General features: G+C 41.1%; 1 protein-coding gene across 1 annotated transcript in view; it reads left to right on the top strand.

The window, feature by feature from the left end:
* Positions 1 to 19,524, top strand: part of COL14A1 (collagen, type XIV, alpha 1) — a 217,518-nt gene that overhangs the window by 164,732 nt on the left and 33,262 nt on the right. Inside the window, exons 38-41 of the mRNA XM_006830676.1 lie at positions 305 to 358; positions 1,071 to 1,124; positions 11,923 to 11,976; positions 12,446 to 12,517. Of these exons, the coding sequence (XP_006830739.1) occupies positions 305 to 358; positions 1,071 to 1,124; positions 11,923 to 11,976; positions 12,446 to 12,517 (234 nt within the window). The remainder of the gene's footprint in view (positions 1 to 304; positions 359 to 1,070; positions 1,125 to 11,922; positions 11,977 to 12,445; positions 12,518 to 19,524) is intronic.

Genomic DNA, 19,524 nt, shown 5'->3' on the forward strand with positions numbered 1-19,524 from the left:
AGTTAAAGAACACGTAACATTGAAATGTTCGGGTTTCCTTCCACATATTTCCCATATGTGACTGCATTTTCTATATTAGACTGCATTTTCTATATTCAAACTATTGCTGCATATAAACCAATACCTAGCTCCACAGGAATGTTTATATAAATGGCACAGCATATGTGAGAAGTCAGATATGCAGTTTTTGAATGTTGGTGTAAAGGCAATTTAATGTAAAATGTTCAAGCAGTCAGTGGGGGTTGAGGGGTGGGGAAGGAGAGGCTATGTGAACATAACCTGTTTTGTACTTTGGGATGTTCAGGGAATGCCTGGCGAAAAAGGAGAGAAAGGAGACACTGGTTTTCCTGGACCACAGGTATTATTATTTTTTTATTTTTCAGTCTGTTGCTATCAGCTCTAGAGCTTTGCAAATAATAGGGGGAAATAGCTGTGATTTTGGAAATAAGTAGTTTCATAATTAAGGATCATTTGACTGTTGGCTTATACAGACAGTCTCTGGGTTAAGAATATCTGATTTACATATTACAGTCAATCCCATAAAGCCTCTTATATTCAAAGTTTGAGGTACATACCGTGGTTCATAATAGCAAACGGGCACTGCTTTATGACTCACATCAAAACATTATGATGATTACTGAATTATGATGTCAGAGACGTTTTTGTGTATCTGGAACTGTTTCTTTAGTGAGTTTAATGCATAGAAAAGTACTCTATGTAAATACTAAGAGAAGCATTTGACTAAGTGATGTTAGATAGGAACTGTCTCTAACTATTCTGACTTACAAATTCAACTTACAGACACACTTAGGTACAGAACTCATTCATTATACGAGGACTGCCTGTAATCATTTGCATTAAGCCTCTTCTGAGAGTCACATTGATACCCCTAGAATGAGCTCTGGTAAGAGGCATTCCTTGCCCAGGAATAACTTCTGGATTCTGAATTCTGAGTCACAAAGACTTTTCCTTTATGCCATTAGGTTTGTTTGGAGGCCTTGTTCTGTCTCAGGGAAACTGGGTGAGAGGGAGACTCGCTTCTCTGTATCTGTTTTGTCATTGCTTCCTAGGGTGTCCCAGGAGGCGTTGGCTCACCAGGACGGGATGGCTCACCAGGCCAGAGGGTAAGATCTTGTTCAACAGTTGGTTATTAGTAATGTAGACGTCTTCCCCAATCACATTTGCTGCTGGCGGGCTGCAATATAAAGGAATCAAGGTAGTTGTGTGTTGTTTTATTTTCCTGCATGTCTACATTTGAACCATCCTGACTCTATTTCACTTTATTACCACGTGTATCCACTTCTTTCATCAACCCCTGGGAACTCTCATCAAACCGTCTCCAATTGACAGCGCTCCTTTCTGAACGCCCTATAACTGGAATACAGTTTGCCCTGCCTTGCGTGCCTTGGTTTAGTCCATTTTCATGTTCTTTCGGTGGTGGTGGTGGTGTGCCATGAAGTCAATTCCAACTCAGCAACCTGCATAGGGTTTAGAGGCTATAAATCTTTATGGGAGCCAAAAGGCTTATCTTTCTCCCGCGGAACCTCTGGGAGTCTCAAACTGCTGACCATGAGAATTAGCAGCCTGACCTGTAACCACTATGCTATAAACCTAAAGAATCATATAAAGGAAAATCTGAGTTTCTTGAATACCTATGGTATGACTTACATGGTATTCTCCATTTATTTAATACTTGTGAGAATGATCTCTTCTTTTAATGGGTTCTGGGAGAGAGCAGTAAAACAAAGTACAAAACTGATTAGGAGAGGGATTGGTAATACCTGGTGTATGTTTATTAACAAGTCTTTACTGAGCCAGGCGTGGAGGTTCTTGCTCTCAAAAATGTATAGTTTACTGGGAAGACAAAACTCTAACACATGCCATGGGGGTGGACATTTACAGAACACAAATGAGGCATTGCAAAGTTCAGTGATAGAATTGTTCCCTTCCATGCTTTGGTAGTGTAGTGGTTATGAATTGGGCTGTGAACCGCAAGGTCAGCAGTTCGAAACTACCAGCTGTTCCGTGGGAGAGAGATGAGACTTTCTGCTCCCGGAAAGATTTACAGCCTCAAAAACACTGTACAAGGTTGATATGAGTCGGAACCGACTCCACAGCACATAACCACCACCATCATGTGGGAGATCAAGGTTCAGTTCCTGGCCATAGCACCTCATGTGCAGCTTCTGTGTTGCTGTGATGCTGAACAGAATTCAGTGGCACTTCCAGACTAGGATAGACTAGGAAAAAAGGGCTGGCTATCTACTTCAGAAAAGCACTATGTCTCACAATGGTCAAATCTGTCAACTAATCATGGCGGTAGTGAAGGTCCAGGCAACATTTTGTTCTGTTATGCCTGGGGTTGCCATGAGTTGTAGGCCAGCTTCACAGTCGCTAACAACAGAAACAACAACAGTGGAACACAAAGAATGAATGACTAAGTCAGACTTGGAGTCAGGGAAGGTTTCCCAAATGAAAGGCTGAAGTCAGCCAAGGGAATGAGGAATGGAAAGCAATTCCAGGCGGAACAAATGACTGAAGATGGTGTGAGGAGATTGTCCAGAGACGAAACAGGGAAGGTACACACAAATCCAAGTTTCAGATCAAGCACATTGAACTTCAGTTAGAAGGTGATGGAGAGTCATGAAGTGTTCAGCAGGAGGAAGTGAGGCTGGAGGTCCTTTAGCTGCCACTGATATAGGCCTGTGGGAGCTCCACCCATCTACAGACTGAACGCTTTGCATTGGCTCTGACGTAGATCCAAGCTACTAAAGGACCACACATTTGGTATTCACTGGTATTTGGGGGACAACTTACCCACTAGATTAGCAGACATCTGGCTGGGAGACTCACTGCTCAGACAAGGCCCACCTTTATTTCAGAGCAGCTATGTTGTGGTTGTTAAGTTCTGTGAAGTCAGTTTTGACTCATAGCAGCCCTGTATAGGGTTTCGGAGGCTATACATTTTTGCGGGAACAGAAAATCTCAATTTTATCCCATGGAGTGGCTGGTAGATTTAAACTGCTGACTTTGAGGTCAGCAGTTCAGCTCGTAATCCACTGCACTAACAGGATTTCTTCAGAGTCAACTCAAGAAAAAGGAAATGCTTTTTTTCCTATAGAAGTATAGCAGGGAATCCGAGCCCTTTTGACTCTCTTCCCCTCATGTCCCAATTTTCATTTGGTCAAAATCTCAGTCTAGATTCTGTTCATCAGATGGAATTACTCCGTCTATAAAGCATGTCCAGGTGAATGGATCTAAAGGAGGCAGTCTGTAAAAGCATTCGATTTATATACATTTCTTGTATGCATGAAGGAGTGTCTAGAAGTATTTATATGCTTTGACATAGGACTAAGGCTAAGCTCCTGAGCGATTACACACCTAGATTCCTCCGTGATTCCTGAAGCTTGGAAAATAGCAATTCTAAAGATTTGCTTTAGTAAGTTTATTTGATTTATCTACGAATGGGGTCCAGTCTTAGCAAAGAACCCCCAGATCAAGCATGTTCGATTAGTACTTGGGTCATTTTGTTCTCAATTCTTCTCTTTTTTTTTTTTAAAACCAGTATTCTAACACAGACATTTTATAAATATTTTGCTATTCCTCCAAACCTATTTTTTTTCTCCTATAGGATTAAAAGTCTTAAAGTTGTAATAAAGTAATAAGAGATCTGTACTTAGATTTTACTTTCCTCCCTACCTCAAAAGAAATCAATTTAGAAGTAAAACTTTCAGTAAGTGTCTAACTCCTAAACTGAAAACTTCTTGGGTGGGACCAAACTTGTTTTTTAAAATTGGTGATCAGGAAAACACATTCTTTGAAGGTTCTTGTTTAAAAGTTGGTGTGAATCCTGTGATAATTGTTTTAGAAATGGTATTAGAGAGTAATGCCACCACACTGTACACACATTCCAGGGAGCACCACTGAAATGCTAATGGTGTCCCCTTGAATTGTGGAACACAAGAGACCTTGCTGGAGAGAAGCGCTACATGTATTTTTCAATCAAGGAAATATTAATCAAACACATGCCAGGTGGCATGCACTGTGCTCAACCTGGGGAGAGTTATCCATCTTTCTCTGCAGAGGTGCAGGCTCCAGAAGTTGAATTTGTTGACTATCTACCTGGAGAAGACGGAAGGATGGAGGGGTCAAGAGCAAACAAATGGGTCTTCTTTATAGACAGAAGAGAAGGAATAGTGGATGGATGAAAACAGAATTATTGATCTGAAGGGGAAAGAAACCAAAAGCATTCATGTTAGGTTACCCATCTTGTTTAGACAAATTGATCTGGGGGGCTAAGTAGAGTAACAGGTCTGAAATCATTAGATAAGCAGTTATTTAGCAGGATTATGAAGGTAAAAAACCCAGGACAAACTTTAATGGTGGAACAAATATAAGACCTCGGGCATGGACAGCCCTGAAGAAATGCCACATTGCAGGACCAGGTGTCTATGGGGCAGCAGGTGTATCCAGGTCTCTCTGGTTATGCCGTTGGAAGAGAGGAAAAGAGTACGAGGGACAAACATTACACAATCATTATAACTCTACAGTAACGATCCTAAAATGCAAAGCAACCACAATGACACAAGTGACATAGAACAGATGGAAAGCTAAAATACTGAATGATTAGACCTACTGCTGAATTCCTGGAGTCCTGGTGTGGCACTGTGGGTTAATGTGCTGCACTGCAAAGTCAGTTTGAACCACAAGGTCAGCAGTTCAAGCTCACCAGTCGCTCCTCAGAAATCCTATACCGGGTCACTATGGGGTGAAACTGACTCAACTGCACTAACAATAACAACATCTGCTGAATTGCCTCAAAGCCGCTTCTAGAAAACTTCCCAGTTAGGCTTGACTGTCTCGGGAATCAGGGAGACACAGTTGTTTTTTCTTATCCCTCTTTATCCTGAGCACTTCTATCATTTCCTGTTACTGTGCCTTCATTTCCTCTGATCCTGAGTGAGTTCCAGGTCAGGAAGAAGGAAGCTGGAATGGATATTTGTTACAATATACTTGCTACCCATGTCTCCAGCTCCTTGGAGAGTTGTAGACAGCAGGTGGTGAGGTCTGGGTAGGTGGGTAGATTACCCATACACTTTGGATCGCTTCCATTTATCTTCTTTTCCTGGCAGCTAAGAACTAGTAGGCCTAACCTAGCACCATCACCTTAGCTATTACCCAAAGAAAGACTAACTTCTTCTTCCTAGAGCTGGTGCCTATGTCAGGAAGGAGAGAGTTTAACAAAGAAGAAGATTACACATCTTCTTTTAAAACAGGCATCATGTTTTCGAATGTTTATAGCATCTTTGAGCTTTTCCCAAGAGGAATTTTTGACTCTTGAAGGTGACTCATATTCAGCTCTGGGCCTAGAGCCATAAGCAAGTCCAGCAAAAGCTGGACTTCTTCAATGAATGAGTTCCCACCTCTTTCCTGGAAGCCAATGGAACAAAGTATGGAACCACACTTTTGAAAAGCAACAGTTTAAATTTAGATTTCATAGCATTTAGACATTCATTTTTTTATTTGGATCCATTCCAACTGAAAATGTTATAGTCCCTCACCCCCACCCCACTGTAACTCTTGCTATCTCTTTTTGGCCTCTTTTTTCCTCTTTTCTTGGTATCTGTGGCCCGAGGCTTTGTCCTGTGATCGTTAAGCTCCTATGATGTAGGTAGGGTTTCTCAGCCTTCCCTCATGATTCCCATTTAATCCTTAAAGAAACTAGGAAAGAAAAAAAAAAAGGTAAGACGTATATGATAGATACAAGATGTGAAGGAACTAAAAAAGTGCCAACCTCTTTTTGAGTCCGAAGGTCAGTTAGTTCTATGCAATACTACCAGTTCTCTAGCCAGCCATGGATTTGAACCTTGGACATATGGCATTGGATCAGTTGGTTATTTCCAAGCCTCACTTTTGTCGTGTACAAAATAGGAGAAAAAAAAAATGACTCTGTAGAGTTGTGGTGATTTATGCATATTAAATTTCTATATAAAAGTTCAGCTTCAACTGATACTATTTTATTTTCTCTTTTCAAATGGAATCTAGTGGTGCCATGGTTAAGCACTTATTGACTAACCAAAAGTTCAGCAGTTCAAACCCATCAGCCACACAATGGCAGAAAAGACCAGGTAATCTGCACCCATAAAGATTGTTATTAAGTCGAGTCAGTTCTGACTCCTAGTGACCCTGTGTAGTTTCCAGGGAATAGCTGGTGGGTTTGAACCTCAAACCCTGAGATCAGCAGTCCAGTGCTGATCCTACAGCACCACACCAGGACTCCAAAAGATTAGTGCTTAGAAACTAGCTACATGGGGCAGTCCCCCTCTGTCACATGAGTTTGCTATGAGTTAAAAATCAACTCAAGGGCACACAACAACAACAAATAATTATGGGGAAAGTCGGTGATAGACAAGACATAAAAATGACAGGACATGGAAGGTAGTAATTCCTTAGTCCTCCAGTGGGTAGCTTTGGTAGGGTGGTGGTTACAAGTCGGGCTGCTAACCTCAAGGTCAGGAGTTTGAAACTTCCTCAGGAGAAAGAGGAGACTTTGCTCCCATAAAGATTTACAAACTCAGAAACCCCATGCAGGGTCGCTATGAGTTGGAACCGACTTCACATCACGGCACCACCACCGCCATTTTGGGTATTAAGGAGCTGTGGTGATGTATAGTGGGTTGCACGTCAGGCTGCTAACCACAAGGACAGCAGTTTGAATCCACCAGTCATTGTTCAGGAAAAAGATGAGGCTTTCTGCTCCTGTAAAGAATTAAAGCCTCAGAAACCCTACGCAGGCTCACTGAGTGGGAACCTATACAGCTCTCGCCACCACTCAGTGGGAGCTTAATCAGGATTACATCCTTTCTCTAAATTACTCCTTCATCCCAATGACATCACCATACCCTCTCTTTTTAATTGATAAGAGATCAAATACTGTACAGTCTTATGCATGCATCTGAGCCCTGCAGGTCTTGGGAGGTGATGAGAAACAGGCTTGCCCTGTGGTCAGCAACAGAAATTTTTCTGTTAGCCACACCTTGTGTTGAATCAAGCCTCATGTCCTCATCTGTGAAATGGAAAAAAATATTTGTGGCCATAGAATCGTTGTGGAGATTAATGTATATAAAGTAGAATTTCCTTGAAAAACATTTAATTTTAAGTAATAATATTATTCGCTATTTGTAACCTAATGAGTCAAGGAGTGTATAATATTTTACAATGCCTGTATTTAACATATTCAGATACCATAGAAGATTTCTTTTTAAAATACAATAAAGTCCAAAGAAAAAGAGAGCGTTGCTTTTTAAAATTTTTTGGATTCCATCTTGAAAGACTACTTACATGCTGCTTCCTTATTGCGTGGGTGGAATGTATACAAAGGCCATATTGGTGATGAATATTCCATTTCATCAAAAGGGAGTTGGTCTTAAAATGTACTCTGGAAATTGAACTTGAGCCAACTATCTGGACTTAATTCCTATCATAAATGTCAAGTCGTGATGAGAGAGTAATCTAAGGACTATTTTGTTAAATACTAAGATTCATGTTAATTGCCCCCTTGAGTATCTTTCTCCTTTAGGAGAGAAAATGCAAAACATCACCATAATAAAGCTAATGGAGAGAAGAAGTGGATTTTCTTCTTTGTGGGTCTGGAGTTTTGTAACATTCCAGGATTACGTTCTCACAGTCGGCTCCCATCTTGGCGGTTGACGCAGTTGTGATTTGGCAGATTATATTAATAAAAATAGCAGCCACTGCTGGGATCAGTTGTTGAATATGTTCGGGTTCTTTCTGAATGCCATGCTGTCCAATCTTCAAAATCATTGCAAATGGTATTCACTGTTACCTCAGTTTTACAGACAAAAGATCAGAAGTTCAGACTGAAGTAGCTCAAACAGTGCCGCAGAGCTAGTAGTAAATATTGGAGACAGGATTTTAATCGCTGTCTCTGCTCCAACAACCACACTCTTAGTCTCATAAAATTATGTTAATGAAGATCACTGTGGGGTTTAGTTATTGTGAGAAAATGTTCCACCAAAGAAGATGTTTAATGAGCAGAAATTCATCACTAGAGCAATTTGGAACAGTAGGAACCCAATTTGATCCAGTAGAAATGGATGCTTCACCCCTAAGACCACTATTCTTTGACCACTGTGTACCTTTACTTGATAGGGGCACATAAAGCAACAGTTACAGAGAAGTGAGCTTGGTGGTATTCCTGGCTTTAAAGATACTTCTTTTGGGGCATACACATGGTACAGATACTAACATCTTTTTCATTCGCATTCTAATGCTGTCCTTCAAAGCCAGACATCCAAAACTTAGGTGATCAGGTTTTTGTCTGATTTTAGGAGTTTTTTTGAATGTAGGTTCTTGGGTTTCCAACTTTAGAGATTCAGAAACTTTAGAGATTAGATCTAGGAATTTATAGTTTTAAAAAAGCTTAGTTATTCTGATTATTAGGCAGATTTTGGAATCACTATATAGTATGATGTATTAGAGCTAGTATATGTAACTAATTTCTTAGGCACAATATATTGTTGATATTTTTTGTTTTAATTCACTTTACTTGTCACTTCAGCTTACTAAAAATGCACACTCACTGAAACACACACATGCATATTAAATATGTATATGGAATGTATGTACCTGGTGGTAGTGGTGATATGTCGTTAAGTTGGTTCCAACTCATAGTGACCCTGTATAGGGTTCTTGAGGCTGTAAATCTTTACAGGAGCAGAAAGCCTCATCTTTCTTCTGTGAAGCAGCTGATAGATTTGAACTGCTGAACTTGGGGTTAGCAGCTTAGCTCATAACTCACTACACCACCAGGACATATTATGCGTATAAATACAAGAGCTCCGGTAGCATAGTGGTTACAAATTGGGCTGCTAACCTCAAGGACAGCAGTTTGAATTGACCATGGGAGAAAGATGAGGCTTTTTGCTCCCGTAAAGATTTACAGCCTTGGAAAACCTGTACAGGGTCGCTATGAGTCAGAACCAACTCCATAGTACACCACTACCACCACCTGCTTATGACAACACTGAGCGTGCATGTGAAATAATACTGTCAAATAGATGAGGGACAGTGGATTATGTGTCAGATCATTTGCTAATCAGCTATAGCTCTGCCTATGAAATAATTCATGCCACAACAGACTTGGGTTTCAAAAAAGTTCTGTGAAATGGGTACTGCAACAACTCATGGAACAGCATAAACAGATATTTGGACATCTGCAAAGAAAATATGGATTGATACTTGAAGGAAGGTAAAAGTTTCTTTAAAAAAAAATCAAGTAGTGACAAGACATGGATTCATCACTAGGATCCTGAGAGTGAATGGCAGAATATTGTATGGAAACATCCTCAATCCCCAGCTAAGTAAAAGTTCAAAAGTCAACAAGAAGCTGGAAAATTGATGCTTACAGTTTTCTAGGATTCTCAAGGGCCAGTGGAACACTATCAGGAAAAAGGTTCAACAATCAGCAGTGCTCCTTACAGTGAGATTCTCACTGAAGTGCTGAAGCCTAAATTCAGGATTAAACAGAGGACTGTTATCTAAGGACTTTGTGATCATGCATGATAATGCAGGTCTCCACACCTCTGCCCACACTGTTGACACTCTGCAAAAACTTCCTTTTGAGGTGCTAAAGCATATTCCCTATAGTCCTGATCTTGCTCCAGTGGACTTTCACCTGTTTGGTCCCCTGACAGTAACCTTCCAAGGATGAAGATTCATAGATGACGGAAAAACGAAGACAGCATTGCATTCATGGCTCTCAGCTCAGCCTAAAACATTTTAAAATAAGGAAATAGGAAAACTTGATGACAGATGGCCAGAGTGTACTGAAAAGCAAGGAGATTATGTCAAAAAGGGCTACCTTTTCTACAACCAAAGTACAGATAATTTTTGCTTCACCCTCATATTTTTTTGTTGTTAACTACTGTCAAGTTGGTTCTGACACACAGAGCAACCCTGTATAGGGTTTATGAGGAGTGGCTGGTGGATTTGAACTGCCAACATTGCAGTTCAAATTGACCTTGCAGATGGTGTATATCTGTACACAAACAACCCTAAAATCTCGGTACTTTTAATACAATCAAAGTCTATTGCTCGCTCACAATCCAATGCTGTTGACAAGTGAAGACGGAGACCTGGAAAGGGTTAGTCTCTGCTTCACACATCACTTACTCAGGGTTCTTCATGTATGACACTGCCCTTTAACATGTGGCCTCTAAAGTACCCAGAGAAGAGGAAAAGAAAGAGACTCATCATGGGAGACTTTTATGAGCTGTAACTGAAAGTGACTTCTTTCCATTGGCCAGTATTCAGTCATGTGGCTCTAACATAATTATGAGAAGACTGGGAAATGTAGTTCAATAATGTGTCCACGCAGAAAGGGAAAACGATACATACCAGTGAACTCTAGCATCCTCTGCCATACTGGTTTTATGACTTAGTGGCATTCTGAGGGCATTTTGACAGTACACTTTCCCTAAACACACCTTACCCATCTCTTCATGCCACCCCTAATATTCTGTCTCCCACTCACGTACTGTTTCCTTTTGGCCAGCCTCATTTTTACTTTCTCCCTTTTATTGATAAATGGAGGTGAGGATAAAGAATGTGAATGGGGATGGGAACTTAAGATGAATTTTCATAAGCAAAACAAATGGGAAGGGTAGTTACTAGAGAAGTGGAATCAGTGTTAGAAGGGCAGCAAGGAAACTCGGGGGATTTGCAACAGGAATGGATTGTTACAATGCGAGACAAATCCCAAGGTATAAAGTCCAGTCTTTTTTTTCCTTTATTTTATAATTTTTATTGTGAATTGAAAGAAAGTTTACAGGGCACCTCATCAGTTTTACATTCAACAAATCATATACTTTGTCTCATTACAATGATTATAATCCCCTCCATGTACCATCAGTTAAAAGTATTTCTCTCTATTCATTTTAGCTCTTTTTAACACTCAGTCATATATAATAATTTATGCCACCAAAGGGCACATTCTGCAAGCCTGCCTCTTGGCCATCAGTGCTCAGTCCCTCCCTTCCCATGAATCTAGAGTCCTCAGCTGCTCCCTCTCTCCATGTCCCTCAAAAGTCTGATTCTTGATGTAATAGGAGGTGGTATTTGAAAAAAAGTATATGAACTCATTATACAATTTTTATTGAAAATCCTCTCATGTTTTGAACTGAATTGAAAAGACCAGCACCCATAATTTAAAACTACAGCCATTTAAGGCAAGTCAGTTCAGCTGTTGTATTTTTTTCTCACACCCATATAACATACCACACACAGATTCAATACTTTAAGAAGATATTTTTATCAAGGGCATCCTTTGTTGTCTATCCTAATCTCTTCCAACACAGAATGGAAAGCAAATACGTATCCATTTGTGACCGCATAATGACACACACACACATTCAGCATACCTATCTAGCTGTCAAGTTCCCATAACACTTCTCCAGGTACTCCTGGAGTGCCAGAGTTTCCAGTATTGTGATACTCCTCATTTATAGTATGGACACCTGGCATAGTGACCCCTACTCAAGTCTACTGGGTCATGAAAAACATGAATTCATCTTTTTGTCTTGTCATTACTACCAAGAATGGATACCCCTTCTTATTGGTTATATTTAGTCCAGTAAAAACACTTTGTGGAAAGGGGTTCCTGTCTAAGCTTGTAAGTGGCATTTCTTACACCTACAGTTCTTGCAGTGAACAATTTAATGCAGCCAAGGGACACAAAAGCTTTGCCAAGAACAATTCCCATGAAGAACTTGAAAGCAGTGACTCCTTGGTAGGCCAGAGCCAGAGGCAGAGTTTACCTGAATATTAAAAGGTATTAGGTCAACCTATGCTGGAAGTCCTGTAAAGCAACCTGTGGTTGACACACTGTGTTTCATTTCCCAGGGCTTTCCTGGAAAGGATGGATCATCTGGCCCTCCAGGACCACCAGGACCCATTGTAAGTATCGGCAGAAACTGCTGGAAGGCACTCTCTTTTAAAGCAGTTCATATTTTTTGAGAGACTTTCTTGGCTAGACCTTTATGTTGGCCGCCATCTTTGTGTCATGAAACAACTCGCTCCTTGGTACAGAGCTCTCCCTAAAAAATCCTGTAGAAATAATGTATCATCTGGTTTGATTATTGTAGTGCTGAGCCACTTGACCATAGGATCACCTGTTTTGTTTTAGTTTTTAGGCAAAGGTAAGTCCAGAATTTAAAAGAACCATATCTAAACCTTTTCAGAAGTCTTGTCTTCCCTACTCTTTTGGGAGTTGGAAATGGAAATGAATAGTGAATCCTGATGTCTTGGGCGATGGGAGGGAGGAGGGAAACCATCACCACATGTTTGCTGCTTCTGTTTTGAGTGATGGCAGTCACTAATAAACACATTTACATCCTTACCTTTACACCTTTGTCCTGTGTTTTAGGGTATTCCCGGAGCTCCTGGATCCCCGGGGGTCACAGGAAGCGTAGGCCCTCAAGGAGCCCTAGGACCACCTGTGAGTAGACAGTGGCTTTATATTTTATTTATGTGTTTAAGCTTACCAGCTTCTGTGTCAGTCAAAGACATTTATTCAATATTCGACTCTGTGGGAATCCATAAAGGAAACCAGAGAAGCTCTTGGAATAAAGTGGAGGCCCAGACTGTGCACACATTGTGACTGAAGACAAATGGCCCCAACCAGGAATAATTAGTCTGGGCCTACTTGGATTTGTCTCTATCCTTATTATTCTGTATTTGGCTAAGTAAATTCAATGTCTTCTTTACTGGGGATGGGTACAATAGCTATATCTTAAACCAATGTGGCTCCCAAATGAGAAATTCAAGCTTTAATAAGAGTGGGAATTGATTTTTCTTTTCTAAATTCTACAAGAAAGGCAGAAGCTCCCAATAAACACACACAAACACATTGAGCTAAGTAAAGGGTGATGTAAGTGTTAACATGGTAGACATAGTAGATGGAACTTATCGCCTACCATTTTTATGCTCCTAGTTGGAGTATTTAAATGTAATTTATGGGAAAGAGGTAGGAACAACATGGGGAGAAAGCCATGGCTTCTAAAGCAACATTTGACATCTCCTGTGACTCGCATTGTATTCTGTGTAAGTTTAGATAAAAGCTGTATTCTCATATTAATTGTGATATACTAAGTCTACATCTATAAACTAAAGTAATCGAAATGTGAAAATGCATATAGTACTGCAGACATGCTAGAAATTCCTGGACGTATTGAAATTTGAAAGGGGAAAGGGTGAGTGTATGTGATTTCTTTGGCTGCTGTAACAAATTTACCCCACTCTTAGTTATTTCCTACACCACAGTTTTTTTCATCTTACCGTCTGTAGCTCAGCAGTATGACGTGAAGCTCGCTAGACTACAACGGAGTGCCAGCAGTTCCTTTCTGGTGCCTCTAGAAGAGAATCTGTTTCCTTGCCTTTTCTAGCTTCGAGAGGCTTCCCCTACTCCTTGATTTGTGACCCCTTCCCCTTCAGATGTAGCATCGCTGTGACCATTCTTTATAGTCACAGGTAGGCATGGTTCTCAGCTTTTAGGGCCCCATGTCATTAGGTTTGGGCCACCAGATAATTTTAGATGCTCTCCTCATCTCAGGATTCTAACTCAATCATATGTTATTGTTCAAAGTCTCTTTTGCCGTTTAAGATAATGTACTCATAGGTTCTAGGGCTTAAGGCATGCCATTTTTCTGCTGACCACAGTGAACCAAATATAGTAGAACCCATTGGTTGTCATTCCAAATGACACTTCTCTTCTTCTTCATTCTTTTTTTAACGTTTTATTGTGAATTATGTGATAGTTTACATGGGAGAACATTAGCTTTACATTCATCCAATCCTATGTCATTTCATTGCCATGGTTACACTCCCCTCCATGCATCATCAACCAACCAAAGGGTATACCCTGAAAGCATGCCCCTCAGTCATCAGCACACAGCCCCTCTCCCTCTCTGGGTCTAAAGTCCCCAGCTGCTCCATCTCTCACGTCATTGTCTCTGCCTCCATCTCTGGCATCACTGCCCCTCTGGGTAAGGTCCTGCTCTCAGCTCTTCTTCCTTGATGGTCCCAGGGAACTCTACTTCTAGACTGCAAAGTTAATCACTCCCCTCTTTGCTACAGAATGTCTACCTTTACATTTCCAACCCTCACAATCAGTCCTGATAACAAGTATTCACTATTGTATCATAAGAGACCTATCCGCATTTCCTTTCATCAGCCCCACCTAGACAGATTGAATACTACTCAGTGGAGATTCTACATTCCTCCACACCCTCTGGATCTAGGTTCCTTCTTAAAAGCTTGTAAGCCAGTCACTTCTTGCCTTTGAAGCCCTTCCCTCCCCCCCCATTTTGGGTAGTCAATGTCGAAGTTGCCCATCCCTGTCTACTATGTGTATGGAGGGGGTGGGAATGATCCTTGCAGTAAAAATTTGTTCCCTCTTTTGAGCTACTGCATCCCTAGGTGTAGGTCAAGTTCATCAAATTGTATCAGATTACTCTTTTTTTCCTCTTTTTTTCTTCTTCTAGTTGAGCTCTGATCATCCAGTCATTGAAGCCAGGTCAAGTGGGTATTATCTGCAAGTGTGGATGTTCTTATGCATATGCCCTCTCTTCTTATCAGCTGGATGCTTCACTCTCCACTCTAGTCCTCTGTGGCTATGTCACTGACTCTGGGCCCAAGACTCCCCAGGTCTTGCCATACTTTGGCCAACCAGGTCTCCACCCGGGTTCACAGGAGTCTATTGGCTCTTCTTTATTCTTGAAGCCCATTTCAACCAAGCATTCCATTCTCAGAGTCCTCTCCTAGGCTTAGCTGCACTCGAGAATGAACATAGAGGAATGCATCTAGATTTCAGAGAATGCATCTACCATTCATCCAAATAAATGCTGCCCTTAGTAGTCATTTGACAAAAAGCTGTCTTCTCATTCCAACTCTGTGCTGTTCAGAACACTTACAGATTGCTTCATCTGCATACTCTTTTTATCCAAAAGCATGTTACAAGTGTGGTCATGCCCACAGACATCCACACATGTGAGCACACCCATTGGAAAGGTGGGCGTGTTGTACCCGAGCTCACTTGCTCTCTCTTAGCTCCACCATCCTTTCATTGCATACGGAACTGTTCGTTCAATCCTAAGCGATTCTTCACCAGAAGAGAGACCATAAACCACACTCTTTCCTGCTATAGTTTTCAGACTGTCTCCTAAAAGGTGATCTTTGGAATCACAGTTCTCAAGACTCAGAGATCAGGGGTTTCTGGTCAAAGTATCTGAGACAGGACAGACTAAACCTGTTTCTCAGAAAGTCCCAGATAATACTAGGGATTTAAGGCTTTGAAAACAAAACCAGAAAGACCAAAAATTATTGGTTAGACAATAAACAGATGTATTTTTACATAGGATGATTTTGTTGTTGTTGTTGTTCTCTGCATTCCTATTAACCTCACCTAGCACTAGTTTCCCTTAATCCAAGCTGGGAAAGAACAGACCATGGGTTGATCCTGATCCAACAGGATACGATGGAAAGAAGAGTAGGGATCTTAGGAGAGGAAGATGGGGTTATAAGAGGAGCTCAGGGAGACACGGTCCTCATGATCTAAGTCTCGGTCCAACTCTGCTTATCATCCTGCAAAAGTGCAGTTCTGGCTTAAACTCTACTTTTTTTTCTTTCTTTATCCAAAAAGAAAATACTTGCTAAAAATGTGGATTTCGAATGCTATTGTTGTTAACTGCTGTTGAATCAGTTCTGACTCATAGCGACCCTGTATATGGTTTCCAAGGAGCGGCTAGTGAGCTTGAACCGCCAACATTGCAGTCCAGCAACTTAACCCACAATGCCACACCAGGAAACCTATAAATACTTATATGAATGCTATAAATAGGCAAAGTGGTCCTTTGATGGTGGCATGCAGGTCCTCATACCATTGACACTTTGATCATAAGCAGAAACCATGTGGTGAATAGAAACCAGTGGGGGTACCTTGAAGATTCTGGAGATGCCTTTTCTAAAGCAAATTGTTCTCTGAACTGTCCAGGCTCCTGCTTTGAGCCGTGAGTTCCCAGATGCCTGCTGGCAGCCAGCTGGTGTGACTAGCAGAGCAGGCGCCCTGTCATGGTGTTAAGGCCTTGATTGATTTCCCATGGATTTCTGTCTAGGAAAGTAGAAGGGAGAGAAACCAAGAAAGACAGACTGCCCCACTGAAAATAGCAACGTGTTTCCTATAGTCTGGGCCAGAAACACTTGCTTTCATGCACACTGTTTGCTGCCAATGACTTTCCAGTCAGTATGTGCATGGCAGCTGCTGTGGTCATAATTCCTCCCTAAGTTTTAAACATTAAATTAAGTACAGTGCCTACCCTGCAGTGAGGCGTATAGCACTGAAACTATTTATTGTTGTTGTTAAGTACCATCGAGTTAGTTCTGACCTATAGAGATCTTGTATAGGGTTTCCAAGATGGGTTTGAACTACAGACCTGCAGTTAGCAGTTCAGTGCTTATCCTACAGTTCCTCACCAGGACTCCACGGAAGCTTTACTGCTGGGCAGTGTGTGTAGCTTGCATTCAGTGTAGGCAGGTAGATCCAGTGTGACATCATTTCAAGAGTGCAGCCTCAGGTACAGGACACCTGGGTTGAAATCTGGCCCGAATAAAACCCCATCTAGTTGTGGGAGCCACATCATTTAGGCAACTCACCAAACCTCTGTGGACCACAGTCACCTGATTCATTCATTTAAAACAATTTACTGAGTAGCCAATTTTACGCAGGCCCTCCTCATTTCTCACCTAGATGATCACAAAGCTTCAATCGAACCTCTTGCTTCTATTCAAGCCATAGTCTGCTCCATTCTTCAACTGCCTTAAGATCTGTCCAGTACAATTCTAGTTGAAATCTTCACATTATTACCAGAGCACAGGTCCCAAATATTCCATATTGCTAGCCCTTCACTGTGTGACTCAGACTCTTTTCATGATCGTAATCTCCTGCCATCCCTTCACTTGGAGTTGAATCACCCAAAATCATTGAAAGCTCCTAAAATGTATGCTACATTTTTTCTTTGCTTTTGGGATGCTCTTCAGTCTTTCTGGGATGCTTTCTCCTTTTCCCCCTACCTGCTGAACTCCTAGCCACCCTTCCTCCTGAATGGGCACTTCCTGTGTCATGTTACCCTCACCTGCCAGCTGAGTTAGGTACTTCATTCCACCCCTTCACTCATAGGAGAGCTCCTTGAGGGCAGGCAATTTTTCATGCTCACGCTTCTATTCCTAGGCCCTAGCTCAGTATCTGACATATAAACCAGCTGCCACCAAGGTGACTGCAATTCCTGACAATGCCATGTCTGTCAGAGTAGAACTGTACCCCACAGGGTTTTCAGTGGCTGCGTTTTCGGAAATTGATTGCCGGGCTTGTGAACTTGAACCTCCAACCTTTCAGTTAGCAGCTGAGCATCTTAACCTTTCAAACCATCCAGGGACTCCATGTGCTGCCTAACCCAAACCCAAACCATTGCTGTTGAATTACTCCTAGCGACCTATAGGTCAGAGTAGAACTGCCCAATAAGGCTTCCAAGGCTGTAAATCTTTACAGAAACAAACTACCACATCGTTCTCCCTTGGAGCAGCTGGTGAGTTTGGACTACTGACCTTTCTATTCACAGTCAGGTGTTTTAACCACAGTGCCATCAGAGCGCCTTCTGACCCCTCGAAAGTACTTAGTGAATATTTATTGAAAGAGTGAATGAATGTATGTTTGTTTTCTAGTTAGACTGATGTTTAGGGAAATAGTAGAAGATTATGCAAATAGATTGGAGGCCAGATTGCAGAAGATCTGTATTTCCAGGGTAGGATGTTTGGATTTTGTTTAGTGGACATCTTTCTTATGTGGGACTTGGAACATGAGATTATTCCTCTTTCCTTCAGCTTGAAAATTCTGTGACTCTATGAATGTAGCTACTGTATTTTCTTTTCTTTACATTTCAAGTGTTCCTGAAATTAAGGGGAAATGTGCTGCTTTTTCCTGCCTCCAACTAAAGGGAATAAGTGTTTTCCATCAAAGCATACTTTGGTGAAGTTATAGGCTCTGACTTGCTCAGGAATTTTTATTTTGTTTATGTTTTATTTTGTAAAAATCAAAGGAGCGATGTCAGAAAAGTTGGAATGAAAAATCATTTCTTGCTGTACGGATATTTCAGTAAATACATCTTTCACTGACTTCCTAACTGTGTCCTTCAACTACTTAATAAAACCTGAGTTTGAAGAATTTCAGGTTCATTGAAACACATCTGTCAGTATATACTAATAGATACCAACAGCTGATGATGTTCATTTACTTTATCATTCAGGTTTCCACTGTAATCTCTTCCTATAAATTTCAAACAGTTTTGAACAAGTCAACTGAATAAATTATAGCAAATCCAATGTCAAGAAGTATATTGATACAGGAATAAAAATATTCAATATAAAATAGATTTCAAAAAATGGCTCACATTAAGACCTAATCCAAATTACATGAGTTAAGGGTTCAGGGATGCGTGTTTATTTGTTCTGCTTTATTTGAATCAGGAAAAATGTATTTTATCCATTGGAACAGAAGATAGATCCACTGTTCAAACCCCCAGCTGCTCCACAGGAGAAAGATGAGGCTTTCTGCTCCCGCGAAGATTTTAAAAGCCTTGAAACACTCTGCAGGATCACTGTGAGTCGGAAACGACTCTACAGCACTTAACAACAACTGTGTGTCACAGTCATTATTATGTCATAGAGTCCTGGGTAAATAGCTCATGTGACTGTAAATAGCTCACATGACTGTAAATAGCTCACATGACTGGTTTGAGTCCATGCAGAGGTACCTCAGAAGAAAGACTTGGTGGAAAATCAGCCACTGAAAACCTAAGGCGCACAGGTCTATTCTGACACCTATAGGACCATCTATCAACTCAACCGAGTTCAATTTAACTCAGGGTCACTGGCAAGGCTGACATAAAGATTAAATGAGTTAATATGCCAAAAACAATGAGAACAGTTCTTGGGTGGCTCACTGGTTAAATGTGCTTGGCTACAGATCTAAACATCAGTGATTTGAACCCACCAGCCACTCCACAGAAGAAAGACGTGGCAGTCTGCTCCCATAAAACTGTTCAGCCTTGGAAACCCGCAGGGCATTTCTACTCAAGTCTGGTATAGTGTAGGGTCTCTGTCAGTCAAAATCAACTTGAGAGCAAGGGATTTGGTTTTATGCATAATTTCTTAATTTTTAAAAACGGGGAAACTTTTGTTCAGTGATTTTTGTGTCTGTTTTACATCTCATGCTTTAAAATCTGATGTTTCTACCCAATATTTATTCAGTGGGGATGTAAGTGTCCAGTTAGATGCACCAGTGGACATTACTATCTTCAGGGACTTGGCCATTCATGGAGCCCAAGCAACATTGCGTCCCTTATACCTGAGGTCACTAGGAGTCAGAGCCAACGCAATGGCCAGCAATAGTACAAG

Source organism: Chrysochloris asiatica, unplaced genomic scaffold (genome assembly GCF_000296735.1).
Source record: "Chrysochloris asiatica unplaced genomic scaffold, ChrAsi1.0 scaffold00001, whole genome shotgun sequence".
Lineage (NCBI taxonomy): Eukaryota > Metazoa > Chordata > Mammalia > Afrosoricida > Chrysochloridae > Chrysochloris > Chrysochloris asiatica.